Source organism: Alternaria incomplexa, assembly GCF_024043165.1.
Source record: "Alternaria incomplexa strain BMP 0042 chromosome Unknown scaffold_14, whole genome shotgun sequence".
Taxonomy (NCBI): Eukaryota; Fungi; Ascomycota; class Dothideomycetes; order Pleosporales; family Pleosporaceae; genus Alternaria; species Alternaria incomplexa.
In genome coordinates this window covers 395,926-408,614 of record NW_026249863.1, presented here as the reverse complement: position 1 = coordinate 408,614, position 12,689 = coordinate 395,926, and the positions used below count along the sequence as shown (strand labels likewise).

The 12,689-nt window shown below is 53.7% G+C and overlaps 5 protein-coding genes across 5 annotated transcripts; 2 read left to right on the top strand and 3 right to left on the bottom strand.

Moving 5' to 3' along the window:
- Positions 1 to 1,736: 1,736 nt before the first annotated feature.
- Positions 1,737 to 2,702, top strand: J4E90_008857 (uncharacterized protein; the record flags this gene model as incomplete). Its single annotated transcript, XM_051438379.1, has 1 exon — positions 1,737 to 2,702. One exon carries the CDS (start codon positions 1,737 to 1,739, stop codon positions 2,700 to 2,702), a length of 966 nt encoding a protein of 321 aa, XP_051287689.1.
- A 425-nt stretch (positions 2,703 to 3,127) lies between these two features.
- J4E90_008856 (uncharacterized protein) lies at positions 3,128 to 4,583 on the bottom strand (the record flags this gene model as incomplete). The annotated part of the gene is made up of 5 exons (XM_051438378.1): positions 3,128 to 3,799; positions 3,855 to 4,000; positions 4,089 to 4,311; positions 4,362 to 4,391; positions 4,446 to 4,583. 5 exons carry the CDS (start codon positions 4,581 to 4,583, stop codon positions 3,128 to 3,130), a joined length of 1,209 nt encoding a protein of 402 aa, XP_051287688.1.
- A 2,418-nt stretch (positions 4,584 to 7,001) lies between these two features.
- On the top strand, positions 7,002 to 8,298 carry J4E90_008855 (uncharacterized protein; the record flags this gene model as incomplete). The annotated part of the gene is made up of 2 exons (XM_051438377.1): positions 7,002 to 7,704; positions 7,760 to 8,298. The coding sequence occupies 2 exons, from the start codon at positions 7,002 to 7,004 to the stop codon at positions 8,296 to 8,298; spliced, it is 1,242 nt and encodes a 413-aa protein (XP_051287687.1).
- A 2,125-nt stretch (positions 8,299 to 10,423) lies between these two features.
- J4E90_008854 (uncharacterized protein) lies at positions 10,424 to 11,205 on the bottom strand (the record flags this gene model as incomplete). Its single annotated transcript, XM_051438376.1, has 2 exons — positions 10,424 to 11,095; positions 11,149 to 11,205. The coding sequence occupies 2 exons, from the start codon at positions 11,203 to 11,205 to the stop codon at positions 10,424 to 10,426; spliced, it is 729 nt and encodes a 242-aa protein (XP_051287686.1).
- A 460-nt stretch (positions 11,206 to 11,665) lies between these two features.
- J4E90_008853 (uncharacterized protein) lies at positions 11,666 to 12,448 on the bottom strand (the record flags this gene model as incomplete). The annotated part of the gene is made up of 1 exon (XM_051438375.1): positions 11,666 to 12,448. The coding sequence occupies one exon, from the start codon at positions 12,446 to 12,448 to the stop codon at positions 11,666 to 11,668; it is 783 nt and encodes a 260-aa protein (XP_051287685.1).
- Positions 12,449 to 12,689: the final 241 nt, after the last annotated feature.

Genomic DNA, 12,689 nt, shown 5'->3' with positions numbered 1-12,689 from the left:
TGTTGCGTGCTCGGATCTCCCGAATCTTATCGGACAGACGCTCGGAGAGGAGGGATGATGCGCATGTGAAGTTTTGATAGATAGAAAGAAATCCAACAGTTCAAAGTGTAACGGAATTCCGTACTGAAGACGCGCAGCGAATGAAGGTCGCTCCCACTGCCGCACATGCTGACGTGAAGTACCGAGCCAATTGCCTCGGTTTCCACGGAATCTTAGTCGTTTAGTGCTGATTGCCGGTGCCGCGCTCCCTAGTTAGGGCCTGGGAACTGCAGCAACCAGCACAACGGTTTTGCGCCAAGGACTGGGTACCAATTTTGGGCTGTCACTGGGCAATGCGTGGTCTTCACCCCTTCTTTTGATTCCAAGGCTGAGATGCGATCTGCGTGGCTCTGTCTGGGAAACCAGATGCACAGACTGAGGGTGCGATCGCATCCTGTAAATTATAAGGCGGTGGTCAGAGAGCGTTGTGTTCGCCCCGTAACGCGTCCAAACTTCTTGGGCACGAACGTCGCCAGGAGGAGCCTAGCTACTTTGGGATATCGCGTTTGGGCACCGGCCGGCTAGTGCTACTGACATGCACCGAACCACGGTCGAAAATTTCGAGTCTGTCATCAAAGTTCATCAGCTTGCTGTGCGCATATTCAACAAGCAGGTTGATGCTGGATTTCGATGATGACCTTGCTTCACGGGCCAAACCTTGGGCTGCTGGATGAGCTCTCAATATGCGACTTGCAAAGTACCTCCTATCTGGCAATAAAGACGACTTTCACATGACGTCTGGTCCACGTCCGCGACCCGCATCGTTCATGCAAGGAAAAGACTCCGTGGGGTCCTCGGCAGCTGCGTAATGCAGACGAAACGTGGGAGCACAGACGAAAAGTAATGGGAAACCTCGAAAATACGGTGCGAAATCCAAAGTGTCAAAAAGCTGTTGCTGGATTTTAGAGTTTCGGACCGGTTTACGTCGCTTTGTTTGGCAAGCCTCAACAGCCCAAGGCGCCTCATTACCAACGGCTTTAACGCGAGCGCTCTGGGAAATTGAGCACATGTCATCGGATCGTAGTGGGAGTGTGTTCTGGACCTGCTCGCTAATGACTTACTCCACATTATTCTCCGACACATCCCAGCGATCATGTTTCGCATCACATGGGATGCCTTGGGTACTGATGGATTCTGTCGTGAAGTCGCAGGTATCGCAGCTGTCTCTATGGAAACGTTCGTGCATGGACGGAGTTCACTGACATCTGCAATATGCACTCCAACGGCTTTCTGAATGGTGAACCAGTCTTTCGTTCTTTGGTGTGCATGTAGCTAAGGCATAGGCGAAAAACACACCCCGGTCCTCGTCTTTCTGAGGTCATCGGATGCGAGTCCGAACCACAGCATCGCCCCGCCTCAGCAGCATTGAGCCAATGAGGCGCTTTGCCGGTCAGTCGCTGGACTATTGACCGAACGGCTCTGCATGGATCAACCGTTTTTCTGGCGTATTACGAAGATCGCCCCGCCTTGCTTTGCGACTGTTAGCGGGGCCGGAGGGACGCGCAGCTGTGCTTCCCAGTTTCAGCTGTATTTGTATCCCGTGGCGCCCGTGGTCAACACAACAACAACAATCGCAAAAAAGCAACTAGCATGCCCCTATCAACATAAACACCCTCGCGCGAACACCTCCTGAAACATTGAACTCTCTTCGGACCCAGGAATCGGAACTCAATCGAAATCAATCGCTCTCTGCCAGGATGTCGACTACCATTGGCGTGCCGTACGACGACCTTCGCCCGCATGTCCTGCGACAGAAGAAGTCGTTCTTCCAACGCCTGAACGAAACTCACGACCAGCTCCTTTCGCACATGCGGTCGTTGAAAGAGGATCCGGTGCTTTCGGTCAAGCAATCAGCGGAGCGAACGAGGGCCTCATCGACAACATCGCTCACATCAGTGCCGGAGTCAGATCGGGAAAGCTCCCAGGACACGACACGATGCACCGAATTCGACCTCGAGACCCCGATATCCAGCGGCTTCCTATCCCCGCCCATCTCACCAGTCGAAGGCAGCTTCTTCCCCATCCAGCAATTCCTCATGCCCATGGACCGCAAGCCCAGCAAAGAATTCATCCAAGGCATGCAAGGCTACGTCCACTGGAAGCAAGCGACCTACGAGTCCACACTCAGCCCTCCCATCTCCCCACCCCAAACACCGCAGAGCAGCTACTCCTGGAGCTCCTCAAGAAGCACCCGCAGCGAGATGTCTGACGAGGAGATGGACGACTGGCTCGACCGGCCCATGGACGCAGACGTGCATCGCTTCCGCAAGATCTCTGCCTCTTCGCTGGAAGAATCGTCTGACTCCGACAGCGACGACGAGAAGAAGATCCACGTCATCCAAGAGCAACCAGAAGACGAAGACAGCGCGTCCCGCGAAGAACGCCAGCACATCTCCGCTATGTGGCGGGAGACGTGGTGCATGCGCGACTCTCAGGCTGATATCTCGTTTGAAGACCAGATCGGCGAGATTGCGCCTGAAGCAACACTGAAGGCTTCACCAAAATCGAACAAAACCAAAAACCGCGAGTCCATGTTACTATCGCTACCGGATGAACTGCTCCGCACCATTGCTCTTCACGTGCCTCAGGAGCACACGCAGCCTTTCCGGTTGAGCTGCGCGAAGTTCGATACCCTTGTTCAAACACCACTGTGCTCTACTTGAGCTGTTCCACAAATTTTCCTTTGTCATTTTGCATCGCGTCCGACATTTGTCGAGATTGCAGTTATATACACCGCCCCGAAAAGGGAGCTAGAGAGAGAAGCCGCAAGGCACCATTGCATTACCGCATTTCATTAACTTGAGCAGTTCGAATTTTTGGCGGAAGAGTATCGCGTCGGAGACAGTGGGCCTGCCAATCACCATACTGCGTCGAACGAAGACAGCACCGAGTGATGCTGCCATCCACGCAAGAGATTGGCTGGGCGGGTGAGAAGGAAGCGTGATACACAGATGGATGTCATTGGATGCATAATATTTATTAGTGTGAGCCATTAGATGAGAGATAGGGTATACATTAGACGAGACAGAGACAGAGAGAGAGAAACATAAGAAAGACATTACCATCACCATCAAACTCCGTTCTTACTTCACACCATCTCCTTCGCTTGTGGTCTCTGATACGTCCTCCCACTCTCGTAGATGTCGTGTGAATGCATCGACTCAGTCACATCTACCTTTGTCGTCACAGTGATGTTGCCCATTCCACCGCTTCCGTGTGCTTTGTTGTGCAGCCTTGTATCGCTCTCCGTGCTTCCTCGTTCCCCGCTTGTCGAGCTTCCTCCGGATGGACTCCTGCTTAGATCTCCGGCTTGCTTGGTCGTCGCATCGATTGTTGTGAGCATGTATGACTTGCCAGCAGCGGTATGACCGGCATACTCGCCATCTGATGTCTTGTTCGATGCAAGAGGACCGTAGCTTTTGACCGCAGAGCGCTGCTTTGTACCCTTTCCGTATGCATCTGAAAAGTATCGTGGTTGCGAGTTCTTGCGGGAGCCGCTGCCGTATGTGGATACGAGGATGGATCGGAAAAGCGGTTTGAGGCAGGGGAGGTTGCCGGCGACGATACCGACGTTGCATTCGACGACGGTCCAGATGGTCATGTCGCGCGAGTCCCAGAGGAGGTCGCCTTCCCGCCCGTAATGAGGGAGGTAGGACAGTTTCACCAAAGCGGCGACTGTAGCGAATGTACCAAGGCCGAGGATACAGATGAGGGACGCTTTGTGACGGCGGTTCATTTGCACGCCCCACAGCATAGGAATCTGCATGGGTGCATTAGCATAGCCAATGCAGCGGTCAGGGTCTGGAGGCACTTACAGGTATGCCCACTGAGAAGGCGATATCGGTGATGATGTTCAATACGATGTTCAGGAAGCCGAGGGCTTGTCTCGTTTGGATGGTCCAGCATGTGCCTTTCACGCTTTGATCCCACATGAGACTCAAAGGTCTGCATTGAGTGACGACTGTAAGGGCGCAGCCGATAGTATAAACCGTCATGAATACTAGGACTGCTTAGCTTCGCATATTGCTATCAGAGAGTTATGCACTCACCCATGATGCCGATAATCAAGCGCCTGTATAACCGTCCGACCGCAATCCGAAGGAGAAAGAACCCCACAGAAACCTTGACGAAACAGATGGCGAACAAGAAGATCGGCTGCGAAATGAGATTCAACCTCAGAGCGGCTACGAAGTCTTCCTTCTTGATGTAGTCGATGTGTTTTCCCGCCCCCATGTGAACTTGCGGTATAACAAGGCATTGACCAGCAATGCACTGCAGAATGTTAGCTGTGTGTAGTAGTTCCAAGAACAGTCGGTCCATACCAATGTCATAGCCAACAGCATCACATAGTCCTGATCGCGCAAAGTCAGTGTTGTTCACCCATGCCTTGCCAGGGGAGTACTCACGTCCCAACCAACATTCCTGATCATCTTAACCCGGACATAGAACCTCGCAATTGTCGTGAGCACGGCCACGACGGTGACGGTTAGCGTGCTCGCGAGGATGGTAGGACCCTGATCTTCGTAGGGTCGCAGTGGTGGCATGGCTGCGCCGCTTTGCTGCATTGTGGAAAGCACGTCAATTGAAGGTGAAGGATTCCGGATCACGCAAGTTGTTCGAAGTTCAAGCAAGATGCTTGCACTATATGCAATGTAATACCAGCGAGCGGGAGTTCGCGACGACGTCAGGGGTTTCACATGGCGTACGTCTTGAGACCAGCAGCTCCTGTCTGCAAGACCTTAAACCGCCACACGGAAGGACGGAGAGAATACAGTTAACGCAAACCTTGTTTTCTGGCATCTGCGATCCATCACGCGGCGCAAGAGGTCGGGCTCATCGAATCTGGTACCGAGCCATAAAGACATGTGCTGGCGAGAAACCGTCTGGACTAGCCTCGCTACACCTGGAAGGAATGGTGGCTGTGGACGGCTGATTCGAGACGAAAGTATGGGTCTTTGCGTGGCAGACTGACGGGGCAGGAAATAGTATCCCTTGATTCAAGAGTACCCCTGCAGACGTAGAGTCTCAAGTGCAGGGTCTCGGGCACGGCGCTCGTAGGGTAATCTAAGTGCGGTCCTAAAGAACCTCGGGAGTTGCGACGGCACTGACCTGTGGCTGAACGCCCAGTGTAGCGGCACGTTCTGACAGTAGTGTATGAGTTGGATAGTCATTGAAGCTGTTCTTCGTGCTACCATTCAGTGAAGATGAATGACCCCACCCGCAAAAAGCAGACAAAGATGCGTAACTGCGCTACCGGCCACGTGGGTATGAAGCTGCCAAGGTAAGGCAGCGAGGGAGTATCCAAAGTGCCGCATGATTCTCACTCTAGAAATCGTTAAAGCGAGTGACGAAGAGCTAGAAGCTGCATGTCATACCGTTTACTGCACATCTTCGAAACTAAGCCCACTGCACTGTGCTAGTCCGGAGCACGGGCCTGTGGAGAATGATTTCGTCAATACGGAGTACAACCGAGCATTGACAGGAGAAGAGAGGAGTCCGCAGATCAAATTGAGGACATAGATGATATCAGGCCACGAGGAGAAGGGCCGTTGCGGGAAAGTAGAGTGAGCAGATCCCCCGGGCCGCGTAGGCTGTGCTTGGACACGTCGTCTGCTGGTAAGCTCGAGAACATGCTGACAGCATATTGCAGTACATCTACTGCAAACTGAGGCAGGACTGAAGAGAGCTGAGAGATCGGCTAATATCTGCTGCGCTTGTCGCTTCCAGGCGCCTTGTAAGGAAGGTCGTAACAGACGGCACGCTTCCAGAGACTCGAAAGGTGGTGCGTAAGCCAATGACTGCGCCAGAATGGGGCCTCCCGTGCGGCTGCACGTTAGATTCGCAATCGAGATTAACCGGTAGCTTGGAAGCACTGGAGGCCTCACTGGCCTTGCGCTCGGTGTGAACATGGAGTAGAGGAAGCGGGACGGGGAGTCGGCAAGACGGATCTCATCCCTTAGCGTAGCCTAGCGCCATGGCAAAATTGCGCCACCAATGTGCAGCGGCATAGAATGCTTAGCAGTCTTCACCTAACACGCACGATATCCGAGCGACCAGACCCGATGCAGGCTCCTGAATCATGGAAGGATCAGTACACTTTTCAGGGAATTTCGTATACCACATGGCTTGCCGCCAGGAAGAATATTTCCTCTCCTGCACGTGGGCGGGTCGCGGCTCATTATGCAGGTCTCGGACGTGATGACCTGCAGACGTGGAACAGACTGGTATCAGGGCATCCTCGGCAGAAAAAGATAGATGTACGGATATGACCGAGGTAGAGTTGTCGAACTACCTGTTGTATGGGTAACTAACGATTGCGGAGCTCATACATTACTCGCAGCCGGCATGATTCAGAATGCTGCGCGCCCATCATGTTCCCGCGCATCAACTTTGGGTCTTTATCCAAACGACGCTAGGCCCATGGCCATCCGAAGACCGGGCAGCCTTGACATGACACTATGGGTACATCGGCGCCATATGAGTTGTCCGGCAAGCTACTTCCGATCTTGCCATGCACATGTCGCCGAACGATGGCTCTTCGTATGGACTCGCTTGAGGATACGACCCGGTTCATAGGTAGCCCGCCAATCTAGCCTCAGGGTCCTTGCGCTCAGGGCATGAGTATAGTCGGAGATGGGTAGGCACAGGCTCCAGGCACCAGAAAATTATTGGCCCCACACGTGGCATCGCCTTGCCTTGCTCCAATTCTTCGCCAGCAGACGGAGATAGCAAGACTAGATGCGGTGTACAGTACTGTTCCAGCAAGGTCGTGGTGGCTTCGGCATGTACTCGCCACCAACCCCGGCAGTGAGCATGGCAAGCTCAATCGGTAGCGGTGTATGGTCATCTCTTCGAGGTATATGTATGGGAGCGGCACATTTTTCTTTTGCTCATCAGCACTCAGCTTCTTCTGCTAAATAAGCCACTTCCTGATCCATCAGTTCCATTGGTCAACAGACAATATGCGTTTCAACTCCCCCATCGCACTGGCCCTGCTCGCTGGAACTCTATCACACGCGCTACCAGCTCCACAAGATGCGCCGATAGACCCCTCCTCACTACCAACTGCTCCCTCGAGCGATCCTTCGGTCGCAACCGAACAACTTGAGCAATTGGCTCTGTTCGCTCAGCAACAAGTCGAGGAAGCACTTGCAGCAACTTCGTCAAAGCGAGCCGCTTGCACCTGGAACAATGTGTCGGTACGCAAAGAATGGAGCGCCCTGACGAAGCCGGAACGCAAAGCCTACACCGATGCCGTACTCTGCCTCCAAAAGAAGAAGGCCAATACGCCTGCTTCACTCATCCCAGGAGCAAAGTCTCGCTTCGATGACTTTGTTGGCAACCACATCCTGAAGACCATGGAGATCCACTACACTGGTACCTTCTTGGCGTGGCACAGGTACTTCACCTGGCAGTACGAGCAAGCTCTCAAGAATGAGTGCGGCTACAAGGGCACTCAGCCTTACTGGGACTGGGCCAAGACTGCTGCTAGTGGTCTTGAGAAGTCAGCTATGCTCGACGGATCTGCCTCCTCCATGTCCGGCAATGGAAAGTTCATTCCTGGTCAGGGACAAGTTGTCATCGCGGGCAGGGGCGAACCATACATCTACATCCCCGCCGGTACCGGTGGCGGATGTGTGACGAGCGGTCCATTCAAGGACATGAGTAAGTCATCGATACATACACGAGACGTTCATTCAGGTACTAACAATCATTCCAGAGGTCAACCTTGGCCCAGTCGCTCTGAGCACAACCAACGGAACCGAGATCGCAAACGGCGACGGCCTCTCCTACAACCCCAGATGTCTGACGCGCGACTTGACCGACTACAGCAACAAGAAGTGGGCTAACGCGACCGCCATCGCCGACCTCATCATCAACAAGAAGGACATCTGGCAATTCGAGATGGTCATGCAGGGTGTACCAGGAACAGACAGCCTGGGTGTACACGGTGGAGGTCACTACTCCATGGGCGGTGACCCCGGCCGTGACTTCTTCGTCTCGCCCGGTGACCCGCTCTTCTACCTCCACCACGCTCAGATTGACAGGACTTGGTGGATCTGGCAGCAGCTCGACCGCAAGAAGCGCACGAGCGAGGCTGGCGGTATCTCGGGTACTGGCACCTTCTTGAACATGCCTCCCTCGGCCAATACCACCTTTGACACGACCATCAACCTTGGCTATGCTGCGGATGGCACAGAGAGGATGGAGGATTTGATGAGCACGACAGAGGGACCTTTCTGCTACATCTACGTATAAGCTTGAATGACCGTTATGACACGCATGTATGCGACTGTATATACAAAATAATTAGTAATTAGACATGAAACCAGTAAGACCATCATCAGTTCGCCTGTCGCTGCATGACAGCTCTCAGATACGCAGTAAACGCATTAGACGGCATAGAACATCACCTTCCACCGCCACAGCCTCGCGCATCCAACCAACACACCACCACATGCCATACAAGCACCCGCCACCTTCATCGCAATCTGGCCACCCCGCTCGCTCCCATCAATCAACGCCGCAGCCCCAACAACCCCACCAAAAGCAGCCAACCCCGCCAACGCCATACCAACAGCAACCCGTGCGGGCATATCATCCTCCCACCTCCCATCTACCTTCCTACTAAGAAACGACGCCACAACAACCATATGCAGCGAAAACACCACTCCAAGCGCAACCCCATACAGCGCCGCAAGCGGAATAACAACAACGAGTCCCGGATATAGCACAGGCGCAAGACATACCGCACTCCCCAGCACCGCCGCAGCAACAAACATGTTCACCGCTCCAACCGTTCTTAAAACATGTATGTTTGCCGCTGCAGAGCCTGACACAGCGGCAACGCTTAATATAGCGAGGAGACTGTATGCCGCTATATCCGGGAAGAAGAGGCCGGGGGGTTGGGTGAGGAGGAGGATGCTGTAGAAGGGGTATATGATGATTCCTGAGAAGACGAGCATGTAGCCGAGGAGAAACCACATTCCGCCCCCTTTTAAATCGTTGAGGAAGTGTTTGGGCATGCGGAGATGGAAGTGGTGGATGGATGGCCATTCTTTCTCTTTCTGTGCATCAAGGCGAGCGAGGAGGAAGAATGCAGTGAGCAGTGTGGCGGCTGTTACGGCGCCGGTGAAGAGATGCACCCGCGCCCCGTTACCATCTTCACTGCTTTCGTAGGCAAATCTGGATAGAGCGGTATACACGACCGCCTCTGCGAAGCCCGCAAACCCACTCTGTACAGACACCAGCGGAACATCGTTTCTGTAGTGCCCGGCGAGGACTAGACTGCTAATCGTAAAACACGCTCCCAGTGCGGTACCTAGAACGGGTCCCTGCAACACTACCACAGCGGCATAACTCTGCGTTGCATACAACGAGAACTGTGCCGCAACCGCTACGAGTATGCTTATTCCAAACAAGACTCTCCAGCCCCATGGTCGGGCACCGGAGTTGATCATACAGCGGCGGTATACGTAGCCGATTGGCAACGGTGCGGCGAAGAGGAAGAGAAATTGTAGACTCGGTATTATGGCTAGGCCAAACACTGAACGCGTAGGGAATACCGTTGTAAAGTGGTGTTCCAGTGTCGTGCCATACGACAAGGGCGTCCCAATAACGTTGAAGAGAACAAGGGCTTGGGCCCACATGCTTTTTTTGAGTCAGTCAGCGCAGTTCCAAGTCTTTGATATGCGGAGAAGGGGGCAGGGAGGGAGGGAGGGGCTTACGATCGATTTCGCTGTCTAGGCGCTGGCTCGCGAGACGGGGGTGAGGAGGAACGATGACGTGTAGGGGCTGCTGGTCTGTTGGAAGGATTCCATTTCGAGACTGCAGCCGGGATGCCGAAGTTGCCTTGTTGGACCGCGGAGAAGCTGGGGGGTTCGAGGGGTTGGGGTTGCCGACGGTTCATGGAGAAGGAGTGTCTTTGCCGGGGTCCCAGTTAGGTGGAAGAGTTGTTGAACGTGTACAGTGAGTGACGTGAGTAGCAGCGTCGAGTCAAGAAGTTGTCCAGTAGAGAAGGTTGACGTGTGGGTATTGATGCGATTGATGTGCAAACAAAGGAGCGCAGTACAGTTGACTGGTACGCTGTTGGGTCTGTTAGTAGGCTTGTCAAACGCTTCAGCGGTATGTCGATGCCGGCGTGAATATATCCTGAAGTAGGACTCGATGGCGATGATGCACTGCAAACAACCACGCTGTCACAAGAATGCTAGTATGTCTGTTGACAAGCGAAGGAATCTCATATTCAATCTTCCTATACCACATTAGTTCCGATAGAAACCTCGTTCATTCCATCCGAGACCGCAACGAACACGTCGTGATAACAAGCCCCCAAACGCCAAAACGATGTCCCTTTTCCAATCCCACACCCTTTCGTCTCCATCTAAAAGATAGAATTGACAATATTTCCACCAATCGTAGCACCCGCACCAAAAATCGCCGCATTCCCCAACTTCTTACCAAACTTCTTTCCATTCTGCTCCATCTTACTCGGCTCACCCGCCGGCTGCACCTGCCCACCCTGTTGCGCACCACTCGCAACATCCAACGGCATGTTACCGTAGTTACTCGGTGCGGGCGCCCCACTGTAAGCAGGAACAACGCTCTTCTCCTCTTTGCGGACGTAGCTAGCCGGGAAGATACCCTCCATGCCCGTGCGCTCGTTGCGTCCCTTCCACCACTCGTTGTTCATGTACTCTGTCACAACGACCTTGTCGTTGGGCATGAGGGCGAGGTCGCCGGCGTCTTGCGCGTTGTATTGGTACATTGCTGAGGCGTGGGCGAGGACGGGGGGACCGGCGGGTGTGGCGGGGACGGAGGGGTAGGCTGGGGGTGGTGCGTTGGTGGGGGTGTCGGCGTAGTAGCCGATGTTTGCTGGGTTCTTCTTCTCGGGGGGAGGCGTGGGCTCGCTCTGGATGTTCATCTGCGAGAGTTGGGCGACGGGCACGGCGGGGAGGGCGCGCGCGCTGTTTTCGGCTGAGACGGGGAGTTGGGATGCGATGGTGTCGTGTTGTGCCGGGGTGAGGACGTTGGACTCGACGAGGAATTCGAGGTTCTGCGTCCATGTCGTTAGAATCATGTGATATTCAGGAGCTGGGCAAAGCTTACGTTCTTGATGTCGCGGAGAGACCGGTTGATCATCGCGTTTCTGAAGCTGTCCGCCATGATGAGTGTGTTTTGAGTTTCTCTGTCGCGTGTAATGCGCAAATATCCGTCGTGTAGAATCACTCGAGGGGATAGTATGAGAAGTCGGTCAGAGAATGCGCGACGGGAGTTGGTGAGACGGGGTGGAGTTGATACGGGCGGGAGCACGCCTAGCACCCACACCACTCGGAACGTCTGCGCCGCATTGGGGCTGTGCGCGTGTTGGCTGCGCAACTGCCCCGACTTTATTTATTGAATGAAACAGCCATTGATCTTACTAGGAACGCATCTGATGGCATTGTTTCTTTTGCAATCACTTGCTCATAGCAAACGATGGTTTTCTCAACGACACATCTCCTTGCGCCTATACATCAGGGTCCAAATGTGGCTTGAATTTCTAGGTACCAACAGGCCCCACTCTGCCATCCATCCGTCCATCCATGCTTCCTCAAACACATACCAGCCCTTAGATCCGCAACATCTACTTCTCCGACAAGAAAATCTGCCTATACATCTCCTGCCTCTTATTCTCAAACGCATCAAATGCCTTCCCCACAAACCCCACAGGAATCTGTTCCTTCCCCTCCACCAACCCCTTCCACGCTTCCTCGGTAAACTCCTTCAACGGCATACCAATATTGCCTCCATCCTTGATATCAGGCTGGTGCTTCTCATCATGCAACTCCGTTTGTACCGCAGGCGGGAAGATCTCAATCACCTTGATGTTGCCCGGTCCGTTGCCCAATTGATGGCGCAGGACGAGGATCATGTGGTGCAGTGCGGCTTTGGAAGCGCAGTAGTTTGGACAGCGGGGCAGGGGCATGAGGGCGAGGCCGGAGGTTGTGTAGATGAGGCTAGTGTCTTTTTCTTGCTTCTGCAGGAAGGGGATGAATGCTGTGGTGAGGTGCATGTAGCTCAGGTAATTCGTCCTAAACTCCATTTCTAGCAGATCCAAATCCACGGTCTCGGGCTTGGAGAAGTCGAAACCGCGCTGGATGCCGGAGTTGAGGAAGATGGAGTCCAGGTCTGGGTGTGCGGTTGTTACATCTTTGACGAACTTGGGGATTTCGTCTAGCTTGGTGATGTCGAATGCGTATGTCGAGACTTTGTCGCTGCCGTGCTTCTTTTGGAACTCGTCGAGCTTTTCTTGTCGTCGGCCGACGATGATGGCGTGTTTGCCGTCTTGAACGATCTTCTCGGCGAGCGCCCACCCAATGCCGGATGTGGCGCCTAGGACGAGGACTTTGTTGTATTTGAGAGACATGATGTGGTTTTGATATGAATGTTTCGTTGATAGGTAGGTATGGAAATCGACCGGGAAGAGGCGTCTTTATAGCGAAGCTGTAGTGTTCATGGAAACATCATCAACGCCGCCACCAGCCAATCTCTACCCTGGCTCGATAACTACTGTTAGCCCCATCACAGCAGGATCTCGGTGGTATCGGAGTTTAAACGCGACGGATGCTGCTGCGTGGTATGCGAGAATTCTAGAACGTATACGTCAT